This window comes from Chinchilla lanigera, unplaced genomic scaffold, assembly GCF_000276665.1.
Source record: "Chinchilla lanigera isolate Chin_1 unplaced genomic scaffold, ChiLan1.0 scaffold00123, whole genome shotgun sequence".
Classification (NCBI taxonomy): domain Eukaryota; kingdom Metazoa; phylum Chordata; class Mammalia; order Rodentia; family Chinchillidae; genus Chinchilla; species Chinchilla lanigera.
In genome coordinates, this window is record NW_004955524.1 from 4,283,540 (window position 1) to 4,306,929 (window position 23,390).

The 23,390-nt window shown below is 36.5% G+C and overlaps 1 protein-coding gene across 1 annotated transcript in view; it reads right to left on the minus strand.

Annotated features, from left to right (window-relative positions):
* LOC106147163 (vomeronasal type-2 receptor 116-like) overlaps positions 1–23,390 on the minus strand; it is a 47,319-nt gene that overhangs the window by 11,871 nt on the left and 12,058 nt on the right. Inside the window, exons 2-6 of the mRNA XM_013507205.1 lie at positions 17,451–17,605; positions 15,592–15,761; positions 9,582–9,870; positions 8,058–8,864; positions 7,114–7,341 (exon numbers count right to left, since the gene is read on the minus strand). Coding sequence (XP_013362659.1) covers positions 7,114–7,341; positions 8,058–8,864; positions 9,582–9,870; positions 15,592–15,761; positions 17,451–17,605 — 1,649 coding nt within the window. The remainder of the gene's footprint in view (positions 1–7,113; positions 7,342–8,057; positions 8,865–9,581; positions 9,871–15,591; positions 15,762–17,450; positions 17,606–23,390) is intronic.

Here is a 23,390-nt window from a genome sequence, read left to right on the forward strand (position 1 = left end):
TCTTCTTCTTCTTCTTCTTCTTCTTCTTCTTCTTCTTCTTCTTCTTCTTCTTCTTCTTCTTCTTTCTTTCTTTCTTTCTTCTTCTTCTTTCTTCTTCTTTCTTCCTTTTATTAATCTCTTTTCTAAATGGCTGGGGAGAACTCCAGCCACAGAAAATTAATTACATCATCCAAACCAGAGACCAAGTTCAAAGAATCCCTCAAATACTCCTTCATTCTTTCTTATTTTTGTTTAAGGAGACTAATAAAAAAGAGCAATAGCAAAATACCAACAACATAGGCAAAAATGAAACAAAGCAAAAACAATAAAAATGATATGGGTTTCAGAACAAAAGCATAGGAATTAACAGTGGATGTTATATTATATATTGTTATCTTCAATAAAATTGTTCAGATTCCAGATATAAGAATGCAAGATTGAGAAATCCATTAAAGAGAATACAAAATAGAAACAAAGAAAGCATTAGAAGTGATAGAGAGTTTCACTAGAAAAGGTTTTAGGAATTCGCCAATGATTGTTATATTGTGTATTGTTGTCTTCAAGTTAGTTGTTCAGATTACCACATATAAGCATGCAAACCTGGTCAGAAAGAAAAATGGTTTATTGAAAGGAACAGTGAATGACTAATTTTGTTTTCTTTTAGACCATTCTTTCTTTTCTACTCCTTCTCTAGTTTCCCAAACCTTGTGTGATCATCCTGCCTCCTCCAGCCTTGCTTGAACTTCCTTTCCAGTTATCTGTTTACACACTTTACTCTCTAAATTTTGCCAACACAGGGAAAAACCACACTACCAAGGGGAAACACCTAGACAAACTCCTAATTGATGACTTGCTCTGTTATATAACTATAAACTTTGCTTCTCTTATCTAAATACAAAATCAATAGTTTCCACTGTTTGTCAGTTTCTGAATTGAGCTTGATATCATTCTTACTGCTAATTGTACTTCTTTAGCTAGTGTGTCATCTGTGTTGTAATCAGTTGTTCTCCCTTCTGTAATAGTACTGGGAATCTCTGGGGTAGTAACCTCACCAAAGGCCTATAACAAAGGACTGGGGATTGAGCCAAAGAAATACAAATATCACACTCTTAATCAATTGGGAAGGTAGAATCTTGGGACAGACACAAACGAAGAAACTCCTACACATGAAAGAAAACCTTGAAGAACAGACTTTCTTTTAGAGGACTTAATAATAGAGGTAGAACTACCTGCTACAAAAACTACAATGATTACCACAGAAGAAAAAATGAAAAATATTTCTGAAATATAAAATGATAAGATGAAGAATCAAAATGCAATCTGAGGACTTCAGCCTACACAGAACATGGGCAGATGGCCTGGACATAGAAAAATTTAGAAGGAACACACCTGAAATTTCAGAAATGATAGCAGTTAAAGTACAGAAACAACTTCATGAGGCTATAGAAGAAATCAGATCAGAAATAAGCTCTCAGGTAAAATGACAGCCATAATGATGGATGTGCTCAGAATATGTGCAGAAGACATAGATAAAACAATAAAGGAACATGAGATAATGATGGAAACTTTGAATGGATAATATAGGTAGAAATAGGATACATGAAATAGACTCCAAAAGATATCTAGGAAATTAAAAGCTCCACTGAAAGGTGGCAAAATCAGTGGAGAAAACTGAAGATAGACTTTTAGACCTTGATGACACAACCTTGGCTGAAGATTATTAAAGGAAAGATTTCTTAAAAATAACAAAGGACCAAGAAATGACAATTCAACAGCTGCAAAACAACTCAAACTAAAACAATATAAGATTGATTGGTGTGAATGAAAAAGTTGGAATCAAAATGAATGGTATAAATGGATGACTTGCAGAAATAATGGCAGAAAATTCCTATGCATGGGAACAGAATAGGTAAAGTATAGAAAACTCCAAACACCTATGACCAAAATAAATCTACAGCCAGACATATAATAAAGACCCTAGAAATTAAGCAAAAAAATGGAATATTAAAATCTGTTAGAGAAAAGAAACTAATCACGTATAAAAGAAAGCCCATTAGAATCAAGGTTGACTTCTCAACACAAACCCTCAAGTCAAGAAAATCTTGGAGAGAGACATAACAAGTTCCAAAAGAAAACAACTTCTAACCCAGATTGATGTAGCCCGCAAAGCTATATTTCAAAAGTAATGGAGGAATAAGATAATTTCAAGCTAAAGAACAACTGAACAAATTCATGACCACCAACCAAACCCTACAAAGAGTGCTGAAAGATATTCTAGATAGAGATAAAAATGACCACAATTCCAAGAACAACAACAGAAAGAAATCATCAGGTAGGGAAAGCAATTAAACAGAGGGAAAGCAGAGAACCAATAGGAAACTAACGTAACAAGGAGAAGCCAGTACACATCTGTTATAACCATCAATGTTAATGGCCTCAATTCACCCTTCAGCAAAACTAGATTGGCAGAATGGATCAAGAAACAGCATTCAACAATATACTGTGTACATGAAACACATTTAACTGAAAAAGAGACTCATAGATGGAAAGTCAAAAGATGGTAAAAAATATATACTCCATGCAATATGAACCCAGAAAACAAAGCAAGGTTAGCTATACTGTTTGAGAAATGTGAATTTCAAACCAAGAATGATCAAAAAAGATAAAGAAGGGCATGACTCATTAGGGGAAAACTTCACAGAGAAGATATAACAATCATAAATATGTGTGCACCAAATATGGAAGCACCCAACTATATGAAGCCAATATTAATAGGCTTGAAATATCAAATAAGCAATAACATCATTGTAATGGGGGACCTTAATATACCACTGTCACAAATGGATCGGTCAACTAGACAAAAGAGCAAAGAAATAATAGAACTAAAGCAAAGCTTTGAACAGCACATAGTAGATGTTTACAAAATGTTCCAATGAACATTATTAGAATACACATTTTTATGAGTTGTGCATGTGATGTTCTCTAAAACAGACCATACATGCTACGCCATACAACATGCTTAAGAAAATACAAAGGATTGGAAATCATCTGAACATAGGGAAATGAAATTGGAAATTAATGGCAAAAGAAACCATAAAAAATCCATACACAGATGGAAATTCAATAACATTCTCAGGCACAACCAATGGGTCACAGATGAAATTAAAGAAGAAATTCAATATGTACAGTCAAACCAAAATGCAAATACAACATACTAGAACCTGTGGGACACGATGAAAGCAGTGCTAAGAGGGAAATTTATAGCAGTGAGTTCTCACATCAGCAAAACAGAACAAGCACAACTAAACAACCTAGGGATGCACCTCAAGCTTCTAGAAAAAGATGAGCAAGTCAAACCTAAAGCCTGTATAAGGAGGAAATCATAAAAATCAGAGCAGAAATTAACATAATGAAGATGAAGAAATCAATGCAAAGAATTAATGAACTGAAGAGTCGGTTTTCGGAAAGAATAAACAAAATTGAACGTCCCTAGCCAACATTATCCAAAAAGAAAGAAAAATCTCAAATGAGTGAAATGAGGGATGAAAAGAGTGAAATCACTGCAGATCCTGGGGAAATCCACAAGCTCATCAATACCCACACAGAAAATCTTTCCTTGCATAGGAGAGAAAACACAGAAGAAATGGACAGATTCTTAGAAATGTATGAATTACCAAAGCTGAGTCAAGAAGATGTACATATTTGGAATAACCCAATATCAGTTAATGAAATTGAAAACATAAATAAAAATGTAGCATAAAACAAAAGCCCAGGTCCTGCTGGATTCTCTGCTGAATTCTACAAGAAATCTATAGATCATTTAATGCCAATACTCTTCCAACCCTCAACAAAATTAAAGGGAAGCAATTCTTCTTAACTCATTCCTGGAGGCAAGTATTACCTTGATAACAAAACCACAGAAAGACCCAACCAAAAAAGAACTATGGGCCATCTCCCAAATGATCATAGATGAAAAAATCCTCAGTGAAATACTAGCACACAAACAGCAGTGAATCATTAATAGTATACACCATGACCATGTTGGGTTCATTCCAAGAATGCAGACATGTTTCAACATATATAAATCAATAAATGTTGCACACCTTGTCAACAGTTTCAAAGACAAAAATCACATGATCATCTCCATAGATGGAGAAAAAGTTTTGATAAAGTACAACACTCATTCATGTTAAAAAAAACCTATAGAAAATTGGAATAGATGGTCTTTACCTTAATCTGATAAAAGACATTTATAACAAAAAACAGCCAACATCATAATGGATGAAAACTGAAAATGTTCACTGTAAATCCAGGAACAACACAAGGATGTCCACTATCTCTACTCCTGCTCAACATGAGCTCTGGAAACATTAGCCAAAACAATTAGATAAGAGGAGGAAGTAAAAGGAATAAGGAAAGGAAGAAGTAAAATTATCATTACTCACAGATGACATGATACTCTATGTATCAACCCACAAAACTACACCAGAAGACTTCTAGTTTTAATAACCATATTCAGTAGCATATCTGGATACAAATTCAACATTCAAAAATCAGTAGCCTTGGGCACTGGGGATTTAGCTCAGTGGCACAGCGCCTGCCTGGCAAGCGCAAGGTCGTGAGTTCGGTTCCCGGTACCAGACCAAAAAAAAAAAAAAAAAAAAATCAGTAGCCTTCCTGTACATGAATAACAAACTCTCTAAGGGAGAAATCTGGGAAAATACACCCTTAACAATAGCATCTCCCCAAGTACATAGGAATCAATCTAACAAAGCAGTGAAGAAATCTAGACATTGGAAGTTATACTACTCTGAAAATAAAGGTGAAAGATGATATGAGAAAATGGAAAGAGATCCCTGGCTCATGAGTACAAACAACCAACACAGTGAAAATGATGATGCTCCGAAACCTGTTATACAGATTTAATGTAATGCCTGTCAGAATATTATTAGCATACCTCAGTGATCCTAGAACACCTTTGTAAAATTCATTTGGAAACAGAAAAGATCTAGAATTGCAAAAGAAATCGTGGACAACAAAGGCAAGTCAGGAGGCCTCACAACCACTGACTTAAAAGTGTACCACAAAGCCACTATGATAAGAGCATCAGGGTATAGCAAAGAAAAACAAAAAGCAAAAATAAATAATAAATAAATAAAAACAAAAAACAACAAAAAAAACAGACCTGAGGATCAGTGGAGCAGATTAGAAAACACAGACACCACTACAAACACACTCAGCCACCTTATCTTTGATAAAGGGTCCAAACCTGTTCCCTGGAAAAAAGATAGCCTCTTTAATAAAAGGTACTGGAAAAACTGGCTCTCCACATGATGAAGACTAAAAGTACACACATATTTATTATCAGGCACTAAACCGAAATGAAAATGGATTAGAGATCCTAACAGTAAAAGAGAAACACTAAATCTACTAGAAAAGAAATTAGGTACAAATGCTCAAGATATATGGGTAGGCAGAGAGTCCATGAACAAACCCCAAACTGCATGGGAAGTACTTCAAAGAATCAACAACTGGGACCTCAAATATTTAAAAGATTTTCCCATCTAAAGAAATCACCAACAGAGAGAAAAGACAACCCGCAGAGTGGAAAAAATTTTAACCTACTGTCCCTTTGAGAAAGGACTTCCATATGGATCATATTTAGAATTGAAAAAAATCAGAGCCCCCAGATTCAAAGATCCAATCCAAAAATGGGTATTAGAGATGAATATACATGTCTCAGAAGAAGAAATACAAATGGCAGGGGATAAGGATTTAGCTCAGTGGCACCGCGCCTGCCTGGCAAGTGCAAGGTCAAGAGTTCAATTCCTGGTACCGGAGAAACACCAAAACCACCCCCCCCAAAAATAAATACAAATGGAAAATAAATATATGAAAAAATGTTCGACATCATTAGTTATTCAAGAAATGCAAATTAAAACTACACTGAGATTCCATCTCACTCCAAAGATGATGGCTATCATCAAAAAATCAACCAGTAATAAATGCTAGGTCTGCTGTGGGGAAAAAGGACCCGTTCTCCACTGCTGGTGGGAGTGTAGACTGGTGAAACCACTGTGGAAATCAGTGTGGAGATACCTCAAGAAACTAGGATTGGAGGTCCTATTTGATTCAGGCATTCTCTTTGTGGGTATTTTCCCAGAAGAATTAAAAACATCATACACAGTGATATATGTGCACCCATGCTTAGAGCAGCAGAACTTGTGATAGCTAAATCTTGCAAACTACCCAAATGCACATCAACTGCGGAATAGATAAAAGCTGAAGTGGTATTTTTATACAATGGAGTACTACTCAGCTATAAAGAAGGATAAAGTACCTTTTTATTTGATGGAAAAAAGGTAAAACAAAAATTCATAACAACTGATAGGAGAATAACAATGGTCAACACATTACATGTCATTATCTTTAAAGTAGTTGTTCAGGGTACAAAATATGGGCATAAAAGTTTCTCCAATTGATATTAGCACAAACCTTTCTTTTTAATGAACTAAGAGAAACTTGCATTATTTCCCTTTTACCTACTGTCCTTTCTCCTTTCACCTGATGTAATTCCTGTTTTTCTCCCTATTGTAAAAAACTGCAAGAATAAGTAACATCTAAAATGTACAATAGATGCTGTGAAAGGAGAAGAAACTGCTCAAAAGCAAAGAACAACTGGGATGGGAAAATGACAAAAACAGGAAAGGAAAAATATCTATATCTATATAGGTATATAAATATATAGATAGATCTAGACATGTAGACATATAGATACACATATGTATACACAAGATAGCTAAGATAATTGTACTAGAATTTCTATTAGTTCACAAAAAAGAACAGTTTGTGCTTATATTGTTTGATCAGTTTTTCATGCCTATGTCTTGTAATCTGAGCAGCCACTTGAAGCTAAAAATACAAATTATATTAGCCATTCTTAATCTCCTATTATCTTGTTTTGTAATTCTGTCATGTTGATTTCATTGTTTTTCTCTTTAAAATAAGAAATGAAAATTGAGTTATTCAATTTCAAATTATTATCTTTACATGAGCAAAATTAGGGGCAGAAAACTGATGACAGTGTTAGGTCACTTTTGGTTAAGAGAGTGTGCTATGATAGTTACAACATACCTCTGCAGTTCCTGTGGCCCACTCTATCATATCCTCAGATAAAGTCATTTGTTGGCCATGGGGAGCACGTGAAGAAAATGTTCCTACTTTAACCTTCAGTCTAAGGCCTTCTGGAAAATTCCAGAAATTGAGAATGTCATACTCTGAATCCAGTTTCCTTCTGTCATCCAAGTTCACTTGGTCTCCAGCAGGATTGTGAAATTGGATGTTCTTCAGAAAATGATGCAGCTGAAAGAGACACATCGTCCTATGTGAACAGGGCTCCAGGACAAGGACAGAAAATATGGTTGGGGGGAAGTTCCTAACTGTCATTAATACCACTTACATAGAGCAACTTTAACACTGGTATCTATTGAATTGGAGCATATGAATGTCTAAGGATTAAAATTTCACCATGTTAAATAATATCAGTCAGTTTCAGAAAGAATATTCTATGCAAACTGATTTAAATAAAGTGTACAGTTGTGTTAGGGGAAACATTAACAGTGGAATCAAAGCTTCTAAAACCAACAACTTCCACTGTCGTTCTGGTTATTCCCATAGGATCTACCGCAAAGTGAGTTCATCAATATTTGAAGAGTTTCTAGAATTAAGCGAAATTTAATTATGTGAACTGTCAGGCTTAATGACATAAGTTTTTCAAGTGACTGTAGGTTTTCCATTTGTCCTTTAAGAAAATAATGGAACATGTTTACATGGGTAAGGTGCTGACATCCTGTAGACAGAAGCAATGAGCTCTCCTTGTACTACCTCCTGAATGCCATGGCTCCTTGATTGATAATCATTTCAACTCAGCTCAAGAATTATCTCCTTAACAATAAGTGTGATACACAATGTCTTGTATTTTGTAGAAATGGTTCTGATACTCCTGGGTAAAACACATAGAATAACTTGAGAGGGGCACCTTTATAACACTGCATGCCATCCAAGAGAATACACTTTACCTGCCAGGGGGAAAACATCATCACTTGTCTATTTCTCATTACTGGCCTTTGCACTTCTTCCAAAAGCATCGCATGAAGGGCATGGGCCACAGCGTACACAGCGTTGTATATATTGTAGCTCCTATCATTCATGGTTGTGTCAAAACGATTTGCAGGCAACCAAGCCACAGAGGCATTAGGTGTGCAGTTCTTCAAGGCACAGTCAGACTCAGACAATGAGCAATCAACATTCTTGGACCAGTACATAAAAAGATAAGTGTCCTCTGGGTATTTGAAAGGGGTAGCTTCCTGGACAAAATGTTTGAAACCTGAAATCTCTTCATGGTGGTTTGAAAGAATAATAATTCCATGTAATGGGTCAAGTATGAAATCTCTCCCAGACAGGTCAGCATGCCATTGTGAGTTTGTCACCCAGACTTTCCATGTCACTGAGTTTTGCACTATGTTGTAGTTTATATCATTTAAACTATCAGTATCATAGTAAATAACCACCACATTGGCTGAAGAGGTATCTGCAGTCAGGATATCATGTTTCTTCATGACTGAGAAATATGACACAGCCAGAGTTGAGACCATTTTCACAAAGGCTACACAGACTCTGTTCCTGTCCATCTCAGCTCTTATATCTGAGAGAAACTGAAGACCCTTCTGGCCTTCTGTGATGAGCAGGCCCACCCAGGTCCAGCGGAAATGAAGCATCAAGGACACCATGCCGAGGGCCAAATATGTGTCCTTTGGGGCCACCTGATAGAGAGAAGGATACTGGCCACTGTCAATCAGTGTAGGATCAAATGAGTCAAAGGTAACCTTGAAGGAAAAGAAAACTTGTGATGTCCTGAAGTGTTGATGGAAAGCACCGTAGTAGAACTAAAGTGTATTGAGTACCATCTACAAGCTGAAGAAGGAGACATGTGTTCTTTCCACCCTTCTAAACATCTCCCTCAGGAGATTTTTTTTTTTTTTATTTTAAGGATAAAAGGAGGGAAACATTAACAGACGTACAACATTTTACAACATATCACAAGCACAATACAGACAATACAGAGTTACAAACAAAGTGGTAGGGAATTAACAATGGTGGTTGTATTACATATTGATATCTTCAAAGTGGCTTCTCATGAAAACAGATAGAGAAGGGAAAAAAAGGAGAAATTTTGTATGTATGTATATACAGGATAGATAACATGGTTGTTCTTCTATCTGCTGTTTCTATGCTGAAAGAAACTGTCAATGAGTCTTTGGTTGACCAGTATTGCATGTCTATAGGAGATTTTTTTTTTAATGAATGAATGTACTGAAACATCCCAGAAACATATTTCTTTCTTTACTTTTTAATCCAAAAAAAAAAGGAAAGAAAAGGAAAACAAATTGTCTATAACCCATGAATTTTCTGTGTGCAGAGACTCTGCTGCATTATACTCTTTGAAAGATGCATATCTCAGGCTCACTTTTAACCCTTTATGCTCCTGGTAGTGGATGCTGCCCGGATGTGCTTCTACAATTTCTTGTCCCACCAACCCTCACCTGTGGGAATTTGTAGAGTTCCAGTAGTGGTCCAATCTGAGCTGAGGCGCCCCATGACATCTCTGTCACTACTGCTGCACACTTGCTTTCTCTCCCACACGTGTAATTAGGGATCTCGTGTTGTCCTGTGAGCAAAATGAAGGAACTTTCTAGTATCCTCCAATGACTGTAAAGGAAAGTATGGAACTCATAGCCCAGAGAAATGTTGGGTAAAAGATGAGGATTCCTGTTGATCTCTTCTATGGCGAAAGTGAAGGCCAGGTAGTTCTGGTAGTTGCTGGGTGTCAGCCTGCAGGGAAAGCACAGAGGTCCTTAGGGAAAAGATTCAATCAATGATTACTTTCCAGTGCAGTCCAGTACCATTTGTGGACTGAACGCTTATGTTCTTTCCATACACTCCTATAATTAGAACTCTAGTATGGATACAAAGATAATAGAAGATTGAATTTTAGATGGTAATTAGAATTTAATGAATGATGGGGCTGATTTTCTCACGGAAGAGCTTAGCGGCCTTACAAGATTCCTGGAAGAGTTGCTTTATCATTGTGTTATATTTATTATACAGTTAACATGACCCTGCTGTGTGTGTGTGTGTGTGTGTGTGTGTGTGTGTATAGTCAGAATAAAATTTATGTGTAGAATGACACTGTGTATGTCTATAGAAAAAGTGATACTTTTAAATATCCTCACAGTTTGCAAGGAGAAAAATAATGTATTTACTGAAGTGCATATAGTATTCAATAATAACAAGCATCCATTTCTGTTTTAGGAACAAGATAGTTCCTTAGTAGTATTATTTAAATGTATTCCAAACAGAATTGCTCTCCACACTCATGCATATGCATAAAGATGCGGGTGATGGGTACAGTAATCCACTTGATTTAGCTATTAGGTAATATAAATATGTAGCCACACAAAACATTGCATCCATGCATATATATAATTGTATGTGATAACTAAAGATTAAGTTAAAGATAAAACTGAAACTCTTTCAATCAAAACTTAGATTTTGCTTAAGGAGTAAAGCAGTGAGTTACATGATAAGTGGTGAAGGTCAGGAGTGCAAGTTCCCCCTCTATCCAGGCACTCATGGCACAGACAGTTGCCCCACCCTTCCCCTCCTGAGAGATCGCTGCTAAGAGCTCTGAACATAGTACTGACAAAGTGCAATCTCCTTCGAACGCTGTGGAGTGAAGCTTCTTAATGAATCAAGAGTACATTCTTAATGAATGTAAGCTTCTTAATGAATCAAGAGTACATTCTTTTTTTTGTTTTGTTTTGTTTTTTTGTTTTTCTCCGGTACCGGGAACCGAACTCACAACCTTGCGCTTGCCGGGCAGGCGCTTTTGCCGCTGAGCTAAATCCCCAGCCCCTCAAGAGTACATTCTTTTTTGTTTTGTTTTTTTCTCCGGTACCAGGAACCGAACTCATGACCTTGCGCTTGCCAGGCAAGTGCTTTTGCCGCTGAGCTAAATCCCCAGCTCCTCAAGAGTACATTCTTAATGAATCAAGACTACATCAAGAGTATGTTCATTGAAAAAGTAGTCAAAACAGTATATCCTTGTCAGCATAAGAACTACTTAGTATTTCTCTGGAGTTTCTAAGCCATAGAATAAATACTCAGCAAGTTAGGAGAGAAGAAAAGGATGGAAGCAACAAGCAAGCATGAATATCCTACTTGGAATAAGATTATTCACCTAGAAATTAACAGGAACTCCTGGTAAAGGCTCCAAACAAAAACTAAGTAAACGAGAAAAAAGAGATTTCCAATATAAAACTGGTGAGTGAAAGTCCTTTGAGAAAAGCGAATATAGTATAACAACAGCCTTAACAAAACTTACAATAAGACATTTTTAATATGTGATACAACAACCATTGTTAATTCTCTGTCGCCTTGTATGTAGTTCTGTGTTGCTTGTATTGTTCTTGTGCTACTTTGTAAATGGTTGTATATTTCTTAATATGTTTTCATTCTTTTACTTTTAAAATTTTAAAAAAAGATTTTAAAATAAAAAGATAAAAAAGTCCTAAAATTCTACTAAATAGGTAAAAACACTAAAAATGATGTTTCATAAATTTAATATTTAAAAATTCTATACATGTTGCCATCCCTCAAAAAAATTAAAAGAGAGAATTTTTGTATCAATGACAAATATTGCACAAGTGTGCTGAAATTTGCAAAATCTATAAAAGTACTGAAACTGTTTCAGAACATAAAAGCAGCATGTTATTTAGAAAAAAGCAGCTAAAGATATGGATACATCAATGAGGTAGAATTATAAAAATAATATGTCTATCTCCCTTTATCTACGTACCTACATATCTATCTATGTATTTATACATGTATTTGATTATCATCTATCCTTTCATCACAAGATTTGGTTAGAAGTTCAGCAAATATTAAATTATGTCATTCATAGTGAAAAGAAAACTATTGTGAAATCTGAAATTGAGTACACCCATTTGTCAAAAAACGAATTGAATACAAAATTACCACAAAACAAATTCTATTTTAAAATGTAAAAGTAATAAATGTAGGAAAAATGTATTTTCAATATTGTATATTGAGATGCATTGCAAACAGGAAAAAAATGCAAATGATGGTATTTTTGTCCAACCCAGAAGCTCATATGCATTTCTGTTTAATCATGATTTATGTAAAAATATTTACAACAAGCACAATCTTAGTAATCATTTTTAAAACACTTGGTCAAAAATATTTTCCTTTTCTTAACATGAAAAACATTTTTTCACAAATTAGGAAGCCTTTCCTCAGACAAAAAATTGGTGAAGGTTAAGTCATCAAATAAAATATTCTTAAGATAATGCATAAAATGTAACCAATGCAAATGTTAATAAAGGATATGCCTATATATCAACATGATGTCATTTGTTTAGCTTCAACTTAATCCAGTTGTCCAATGTAAAGGTCAAGGAAATATTTCTTCTCTGAGTGGTTGTTTGTAAATGCCCATTATTTTGTTGCAGTATATAGTTTGACAATGTGCATAAGACAAATTAAAGAATATATAACTTTGAACACAGCCATTTTACCCTTCAACATGCTTTAGCTTTAATCAGGAGCATTGCTCTAAGTATCACATATCTATTGCCCTCCTTAGATGACAGGAGGAATTAATTACAAATTTTGGAACCTGACAAAATGGGTGATAATTGAATTATGATAGGTTGAAATGATATAATTTTTTTCACACATAATAATAAGCAAGAATATATATATATATTTATGTATATATTATGTTATGTCACAAAAATACATTCATGCAAAACAGAGACAGAGCAATGCTACTTTGACTGTATTTTATATTTGTGTGCAGAAAAACCAAGGTATTATCAAGGTACAGTATAGATATTATGGCTACCTCATTTGCATATTTGAACCATATGATATTTTATAATATTGAAATTAGATTCTCCAAGATAAGGTTTATGTGAAGTATATAGTTTGCTTCTGTGTAAACATTCATATTTTCCAAAAGTTCTCTCGTTTTTCCTTCTCATTAGAGCAGAGATCAAAATTCTCTCCTGATCCCTAAACTCTTGTTCCTGGTGGCGACATCAGCCTGGGTATGGAAACTCAGAAATGCAAGTGTGTTCTTTTCAGCCTCAGACAGAACTCACATTGCAGGGCTCTAGAGCAGGGCGAACTGCAAAAGCGACCTGATTCTCTGAGCGTATGTGGGGACAGTAGAGGACAATAAAAGGGTAAGAAGCTCATTCTGTCTTCCTAGGAATAGAAACGGATCCTAAATCTATGAACTGTTCTGGAAATCTGATAATGCTTGATACCTGATAATGTTTGCATTCCCCAGTATACTCGGGTGATGTCTGATCACACCGGGCTGTCTTCAGTTAGAATCCTCTTGGGGGGTTTAGCCAGATGCCCTCACTGTCCCCTCTCCATGCTCCTCGTGAGCTCCAAACACACACGAGCCCATTCACTATTCAGAATCCACCTCCCCAAACCACATTTCAATGCATTCTATACTGAGGGTTATGTCCCAATCAAATAAAATCCTTCTTATAATTTTCAATAAGTGATATGAATAATTCGTCCTCTCACAGGGTTTAGGAGATTTTGATCAGTGTTCTCTCAAACAATCAAAAATAGTTCTGATCTGTCACCAACAGGAAACGCTCAGTAGCAGGAACCAGAATCAAAGTTTGTATGTTAAGCACATTGGTAAAAACACACGTTTTCAAAAATGATGGGAGAAAAACATACATTCAGGGTATAATGACAAATGCCTGTAATACCAGCTGCTCAAGAAGATTAAGCAGAGGAAATTCACAAGCTCAGGACTTTGCTGGTAGTATAAGCAGCACAGTAATCTCGGTCACAAAAGCTATGTAAACATGGGGAAAGTGTCTAGGAATAAAAATCAAACTGAGCATCTGGGTGTTATAGAGAGTATGAGATAGGTAGAGACCCCATCTACAGCAGGAAAAGACTCAAATTCTTTGCTCTGCTGTCCCTGCTCCCAAATAGGGTGTAGCCTTAAAGAGAGTACAGTTACAGCGAGTGAATGTACGGCTGGGATTCACAAATAACAAGTTTCTATCACCAAGTTTACAACAAAGTTTAATAAAGTGTTAGTAACTAACACATACATGATTACAGAAGAAAGAAAAAGCCCAGAAAAAGTTACATCACCGGGTCAGAAGAGCTTCCACACCTGAAATCCCAATTCCAGTGCTGAGTGGTCCCTTCGTATGGTTTTCAGGGTTCTGATTGGGAAGGGTCTGGGCAGAGTGTCCTCTCTATGCAAGTGATCCCAAAGTCCTCCTACCAGTGAGGCCCCCGAAATACCAGCTGAGACAAAAGTGGCAGCATCCCTACGTTGTGAGGGACCAGAAGCAAGCAGTTTGTGGCCCCCAAGAACTGGCCAAGTACCTGAGGGAACGAACATCTGCATCTTCAAGACAGGAGAGAAAGAATCTCCTTGGGAGCTGGCCAGGCTGACAATGAGATTCTGCTCACATCAGGTTTTCCACCAAGCATCCTAATGTGCAGTCTTTAGGACAAGGCCGCAGCTCTGTGTTATGACCAAGGAAGCTCTTTCTGTATTTAATTTTAACCCTTCATGTGTGCAGCTGCCACAGGAACACTGTGGGTCAGCATCTTCTGTAAGACTCAGTGAATCACTGTGTCAATGACATCTGCTTTTTCTCACAAAAGCACAAGTCATTTGCTAAAATTCTCTGACCCTAATTCATCATTTAATCATGGTTTGCATCAGACCAGATAAAATAGTATCTGAGTAGAGAAAAGGTACACACATCTAACTGAGGAAGAACTGCACTTGGGGAAAACTCTCACAGATGATTCATCCGTTAATCTGGGCCCATCTTGCAGCTTCAGGAGTCGTGGAGCACCCTAAAGTTTACTCGAAATAGTTACTGAATGTTTAGAGAAAGAAGTTCCTCCAAGAAGAAAGAGTAGAATATCAGAAGACAATCTGTAAGAATGTAAGGAATATTATGCCTAGCTAGAGAAAGAATATCAGCAAATCCTTGACTGTCTTAGGGGATATTTGGCAATAGCCACTTAGCATTCACTTCAATTTAAGGACTTTGTAAAGATAGAGTAAATTCATTTCATTACAGAAGATTTAGCAATAGGCACTTAGCGTTCAATTCAATCCAAGGAGTTCAACCAAGATGGAGAACATCACTTAACACCATGCAGTGGCATGTACATAGGAGGAAGTGCATGGACCATGGAATACGGTGGAGAGTGGGGTCCCTCCCAGGGTCCAAGAATGAGAACGAAGAGCTGGGAACACAAACAAACACAAAGGATATTCTCCTCCCCCAGTCAAAAGTAAAAAGAGGACAAGAAGGCCTTCTAGGGAGGCAGGTTGTGCACATGCGGGTGGGAAGAACAGGGTGGCCCTGTGCAGAGCATTGCTGCATCAGTCCATGAAACCCCAGCCATTGTCTATCCTGATGTCCAGAAGGAAAACAAACAACTGAAGGAGACACTTACGGAATGAAAAAGAATTCTCTAATAGGCTTTATACCCAAGGTACCAGAATAGTAGATACAGAAATAAAGAGACAGAAGACACCCAATCACCACATCCCCATCCTTGCGCACACTGGTGCCCCTTTGGTGAAGGCAGGCTTCATGATCTAAAGTACACACTAAGGCAGGAAGCTGCAGGAGAAGGAAGATAAAAGTCAAAATGAGCATCTTAGATGTGTATGCAAAGATTCAGGCTGAGTGAAGAGGAAACTTGCAGTGACAGCCAGGTAAATAAATATATTATGTGCGTGTTTCATCACGACATTACTTCTTGCTCAGGTGGACACTCTGCTGCCCTGGCCCCTGTCACCCGTGCCTGCTCCATTTCCCTGGAGAAGTTTTCCACCATTGTCCTCCAGGCTCTACACCTGAGGTCTGGTATGTTAGAGAAAAACAGAAGACAGAAATTATGATTGAGTATCATTTTCTCTGCCTAGAGCCACCACGATTTAATCCAGTTCCACTGATAGCAACATCCCAGGGGCCAGCTACTCTTGGGCAGATTTGCTCCTCAGTATTTGTCAGTAAACCATCAGCATGGATACCATTAGAGGTGTTACTCAATAGATTGCACTAGAGGACTTAATATGAGATTTCTCTTGAAATAGTGTGAAAATCCTCAAGGTCAGCCAAAAAATATTGGACATTGTGGCTTTCAGTGTGTAACACAACAGAGGAGAACGTTCCATCAGAAATACTCTTCTGCACTCCCTGGAACATCATCTGGAAGAAGGCCTGGACAGAGTGCCCTCCTTGGCCAACACCATTGAAGACAGTGGTTCTTTCCTGCCCACCCCAGACTCCCAAGTTGCATGGAAGATGTGCTGGGGCCTCTGCTGCTGCATCTTGAAGACCCAAAACTCTAGTCCTTGGTGGATCTGCTATGCCTTCACTGGGCAGAGCACTCACGTGTGCCCCTGTGTAGAAAATACCAGTTCACATGCATGTCCCCTGCTGCCTGTGAGGGTGTGAATCAGGATAAGAAGAGTTCATATATAGGCAGAGGCCATACACATCAGTTCCAGGGTGTCTACATGGATTGATACATTTAGTGTTCAGATTATTTTCTCTCATAAATAAGGACGTTCAGGCAGAAATTCCGCCTATTTTCCTGTGCAATGATGAGTGATGGTGACAGCCAGTGTTCAAGTTGCACAGTCACTGTGTGCACTAAGCTGCTGTCTGATACACCAGCGATGAACCTGAAATTAAAATAATGAAAAATAAAAACAATAGCGTGCATAATACAAAAAAGCAAGCAGAAAGGAAAGCAGGAAAGAAAGATATGGCCCAGCATAACTCCAAGAAAATACATATAAAATTTGGTGTGGTAAACAATGAAAATAGTTATAATAAAGGATGTCAAATGTCTGTCCATGGAGTTTACATCCTGGTATTTGGCAGAGTACCATTAAGATATCCAGTCTTCCAAATTAGACCAGCGGGTTCAGTGTCATACCACTAAATGTTTCACAAGATATTCTAAAGAGAATGATGAGTTTCCTCAATGCTAGGTAAATTAGACAGTAATAAAAACAATGAAAATGAACAATTCACATTTCTTGATTCCAAGATTTCATAATGAAAGGGTAGACATGTGGATAAGTGGATCAGCACATGTAGAACCAGCCCCAGGATCTATCATGCTATACCTGGGTGTCCAGCAGCCCCAAAGGCTCAAGTCTGCCCCGACAACTTTCCTCATGTTTCCCTTGCTTGAAATTCAGGAATAATTGGAGGTGACTTACACATGCACCACCTTATCAACGGTGTGTGACACCTCTGTGATTGTGCGTCTGTCTTAAGTGCTCACAAGCTCACCAACGAGCTCTCCTCAAGGCTTTTCTTTCCTGGCTGTCTTTCAGTCTTTGCCAGTAGCTGGTAAGCCGAGGGTAGTCCTGAGCCTTCTGTGGTAGAGATGAGCATGAAATAGGCAATCCTTGCTCTCATTTTGGTGAACTGTATCTTCCCAAGGTCTGTAGACGAGGAAGAAGATGAAACATTAAGGATAGTACTTTTCACCCCATATAAAAAGACTCATCTCTGTCTGTCATTTTCTTTCTCTGTCCCTGTCTCTGTCTCTCTCCCCCTCCCCAATTTTGAAATTAATTTTACTGGTACATTTTAGATATACAGAATGTTCACATTCATTAGAGGAAGTTTACCTGTACATGATACTTATTCTTTTTGCCCTTTTTTCCTTTCCCCTTTTACACATCCTAATTTCCTCCTGAAACCCCTTCCTCCCTTCAGCCCCTCTTCCTCCCCTTATTCACAAAAGCTTTTTTCCATTTCTTTCTTCTACTCTTTTCGTTTTGTTTCTTTCCTTTCTTTCTTCTGCCCAATCTTTTGTTTCCCTTCTCATTTGAATATATTTCTTCCACTTTCTCAGTATCTATTATATGTTTTGTTCATTATTTACCCTTTCAGTTTCTCCCACTAGCAAGACAATATGATATTTAAACACGTGTGTCCATGTATTTCATTTAAGAGTATGGACTCTTTTTCCCTTCCTTCCCTTCCCCACTCTCCACTTCCTAGTTCCCTTTTCTATGAAGAATTTCTTCCTGTTTCACAATATTTTTTTTTATTTTATGCAAAAAAAGTAAAAGAATAGGGCCTGCCTGGTAAGCCCGAGGTCATGAGTTCAATTCCAGGTACTGGAAAAAAAACAAAAAAATAAAAAAAGTAAAAGAAAAATTCATAACAAAAGCACAGGAGATTAACAGTTGTTAATACATTACATGTTGTTATCTTTAAAGTAGTTGCTCAGGATAAAGATATGCATGTAAAAATTTCTGCAATTGATATTACCATGAACTTTTCTTTTTAGTGAACTCAGAGACACAAATACTATGATGACTGGCATGTTTCCCTTTTTCCTGTTTTCCTTTCCCCTTTCACCCATCCTAGCTCCTTTTTCCTTTCAAACAATTTCTTCTCATTTCATAATATCTGCTGGATATTTTAGAATTTATTTGTTGTTTCAGTTTCTCACACCGAGGAGACAATATGACGCTTATATATGTGGGTCTGATTCATTTCACTTTTGAGTGCGCTGTCACATTGCATCCACTTATCTTTCATACATTTTCCTTTTTTTTTTTTGCACATTTAGTATCTCATACAGATGTGATACATGCAGTACTTATATTTGTGATTCTAATTTATTTCACTGAAGAGTATGTCTTCAAAGTGCTTAAATTTACCTACAAATGTCTCAAATTTTTCCTTCTTTATGTCTGAGTAGTACTCCATTGCATAAAATATCCATTCCTCACTTGATGATCATTTTAGTGGTTTTGAAGATTTACTATTACAAAGTTTGCTGCCATAAACACGAGTTTGCATTTATCAGTCTGGCATGGTGTTTTCAACTATTCTTCATAGATATCCAGAAGTGGAATTGTTGTATCAAGTGGGATCTCTAATCCCAGTTTATTGAGGACTGCTCTCATGGATTTCCACAGTGGACGTACCAGTCTAAACTCCCACCAACAGTGCAAAAGTGTTCCTTTCTCCTCACAGCCTCTCCAGCATTTATTATTGGTTAATTTCTTGATAATACCCATTTTATAATACCCATTTTATTTTAATTATTTAAAAAATGACAAAACCACAAGGAAGACAAAATCAAAACAACACAAAAAGAACCAAAATGATACATATCCTCAAAACAAAGTGATAGAAATTTACAAGGGTTGCTATATTACATATGATTATTGTCAATGAAGTTGCTCAGTCCACTAGACACAAGAATGTAAGATTGATCAAATAATCAAAGATAGTAACAAGTAAAACGTAAATAAATAAAAATAAAAAAAATATTGGAAATGGTGCAAAGCTTCACCATACAAGAGAGTAGAAGTTCAACGATGGTTCTTATTCTGTTATTTTCAGATCACTCATTCTGATTACCAAATTCAAGTGTGCAAAATTGGTCAAGAAAGAAGAAAATTCTAAGCACTGACTGTTCTGTTCGACAAACCACAGCCATCAGAAATACGCCTATTCCCCCTATCCTTATATATACATATAAACGTTTTTTATTTAAAAAGCAAAATAATAAAAACAAATACATAAATGAAACAGCATAGAGAACAATAAAAATGGTACAGAATTCCAAAACACGGTGATAGGATATTAACAATGGTTGTTATATTACATAATGTCATCTTCAAAATGGTTGCACATATCACCAGATATAGGCATGCAAGACTGATGAAACAATTACACATTAACAGTTCCTTTCAATAAACCAACAGGTATTATTATTATTGTACAATTATCCTAGCTATCCTGTTTATATTCATATTTTTCCCTCTTCCTTCTTCCTTTTTCCTCTCTCTGCCACCATCCTAGTTGCTCCTTCGTATTTGAGCAGTTTCTTATCTCTTTCACAGTATCTATTGTACTTTTCAGATTTTATTTACTCTTTCAGGTTACTATACTAGGGAGGAAATATGATGTTTACACATGTGAATCTGATTTATTTCACTAATGAGTTGATCAATTTACCTATAAAAGCCTCCAGTTTATCTTTCTTTATAGTTGAGTAAAACTCCATTTGATAAAAATACCACATCTTTTTAATCCATCCCTCAGTTGACAGACATTTGGGTTGATTTCAAGATTTCGCTATGAAAAATTGTGATGCTATAAACACGGGTGCACATATAAATCTTTGTGGTATGATGTTTGCAGTTCTTCTGGAAAAATACCCACAAGGGGAACAGCTGAGTTGAAACAGACCTCTAATCCTAGTTTACTGAGGAGTCTCCAGCCTGGTTTCCACAGTGGTTGCACCAGTCAACACTCCCACCAACAGTGGAGAAGGGTTCGTTTTTCCCCACAGCCCCTCCAGCATTTGTTATGAGTTGATTACTTGATAGCCATTTTTTCTGGAGTAACAGGGAATCTCCATATTGTTTTAATTTGCATTTCTCAAATGACTAACGATGTTGAACATTTTTTTCATGTATTCATTTCCATTTGCATTTCTTCATGTGAGAAGTGTATATTCATGTCAGATGTCCATTTTTGGACTGGGGCTTTGAATTTTGGGGGCCTAATTTTTTAAAATTCTTTATATGTTCTAGACAAGAGTCCTTTGTCTGAGGGACAGTTGGCTAACATTTTTTCTCAATTCATGGGTTTCATTTTCACCCTGTTGGTGATGTCATTTGATGTTCAAAAACTTTTCACTAAGATAAAATTCAGTTGTTGGTTCTTTGAAATATTTTCTGCGCAGTTTGGTTTTTGTTCATGAACTCTCTACCTACCTTTTTGTCTTCAAGACTTCCACCTACTTTCTCTTCCAATATATCTAGTTTTTCTGTTTTACTATTTGAATCTTTAAGCCATTTTGACTGTATTTTGGTGCATGGTGATAGATTTGGGTCTAGTTTTACTCTTCAGCATGTGGAAATCCAGTTTCTCTAGCACCATTTATTAAAGAGCTTATCTTTCTTCCAGTGAGCATGTTTGGCCCCTTTGTCAAAGACAAGGTGGCTGAGTATGGTTGTGGCTGTGTCTACATCTTCCAGACTGTTCCACTGATCTTCAGGTCTGCTTTTTGTGCCAATGAGATGCTGATTTTATCACAGCAGCTTTGTCATATAATTTCAAATAAGGGATTGTGATGCCTCCTGCCTTGCTTTTGTTGCCCAGGATTGCTTTTGCTATTCTGGGTCTCTCTTGGTTCCAGATAAATTTTAGGAATATTTTCTGTAGGTCTGTGAGGTATACCAATGATATTTTTATTCAAATTGCAATGAATGTGTATAACAATTTTGGGAGTACGGTCATTTTCACAATGTTGTTTCTTCCTATCCATGAGCAAGGAATATCTTTCCATTCTTTCCAATCCTCTTCAATCTCTCTTTTCAGAGTAGTGTAATTTTCACCTTATAGATCTTTTATTCTTTTGTTAGATTGATTCCTAATTATTTCAATTTTTAGATGCTATTGTGAATGGTATGGTTTCCCTTATTTCTCTATCAGTATGGTTGTTTGTGTATAGGAATGCTATTGATTTTTGATCACTGACTTTGTATCCAGCTATGCTACTGAATTTGCTGATCAATGGTAGGAGTCTTTCGGTAGAGTTCTTGGGGTCTTCTATGTGGAGTATCATGTTATCTGTGCATAAAGATAATTTCATTTCTTCCTTTCCTATCTTTATTCATTTTATTTTTCTCTCTGGTCTAATTGCTCTGCTAGTGTCTCCAGAACTATACTGAATAGAAGTGGTGACAGTGGACATCCTTGTCTTGTTCCTGACATTAAAGTGAAAGCTTTCAGTTTTTGTCCATTTAGCATGATATTGGTTCTTGGTTTGTCATCAATGGCTTTGTTCAGATTGAGGTAAACTCCATCTATACCAATTTTCTGTAAGGTTTTTATCATGAATAAGTGTTGGAATTTATCAAAAGCTCTTTGTGCATCTATTGAGATCATCATGTGATTTTTGTCTTTACCTCTGTTGATATGGTGTATTACATTGACTGATTTGTGTATATTGAACCATCCCTGCATTTTTCAGATGAATCCAACTTGGTCATGGTGTACTATCTTCTTGATGATTTGCTGGATGCTATTAGCTAGTATTTTATTGACAATTCTTGCATCTATGTTCATTAGTGAGATTGGCCTATAGCTCTCTTTATGCTAGTTCCTTTTCTGGTTTTGGTATCAGGATAATACTTGCCTCCAGGAATGAGTTTGAGAGAATTGCTTCCCCTTCTATTTCTTTAAAGAGTTTGAGAAGAATTGATATTAAATCTTCTCTAAATTTCTTGTAGAATTCAACTGTGAATCCATCAGGACCTGTACTTTTTTGTTGGTAGGTTTTTTGTCACATTTTCAATTTCATTGGCTGATGTTGGGTTATTCAAGATGTTTATATCTTCTTCATTCAATTTTGGTAATTCATATGTATCTAGAAATCTTTCCATTTTTTCTGTGTTTTCCATCCAATGAGAGTAAAGATTTTCAAAATAAGTATTGATGATCTTCTGAATTTCTACAATAGCTGTATTGACATCAACCCTTTCATTCTTTTTTGCATGGATTTGAGTTTTTTCTTTCCTTTTTTTGACAAGGTTGGCTAGTGGTTTATCAAATTTATTTATTTTTTCAAAGAACCACCTCTTTATTTATTTATTTATTTATTTTGGTTTTTCTCCAGTACCGGGAACTGAACTCACGACCCTGCGCTTGCCAGGCAGGCACTTTTGCCCACTGAGCTAAATCCCCAGCCCCATAACCACCTCTTTATGTCATTAATTCTTTGTGTTGTTTTCTTAGTTTTGATCGCCTTAACTTCCTGTTCTGATCTTTATAATTTCCTCCCTTCTTCAGTCTTTGGGATTAACTTGCTCTTCTTTTTCTAGAAGTTTGAGGTGTAACATAAGGTTGTTTATTTGTATTCATTCTGTTTTCCTGATATGGGAATCCACTGTTATAAATTTCCCTCTGAGGACTGCTTTCAGTGCATCCCACAGTTTCTGGTAGTTTGTATCAGCATTTTTCTTTCACGGTAAATAGTGTTTAATTTCTACTTTTATTTCTTCTGTGACCCATTGGTTGTTCAAGAGGGTGTTATTTAATTTCCATGTGTTTGTGGAGCTTTTGTAATTTCTTTTATCATTTATTTCCAGTTTCATTGCACTACTGTCTGATAATATGCATGGAATAATTTCAATGCCTTTGCATTTACTTAAGCATGTTCTATGTGGTACCATGTGGTCTACTTTAGAG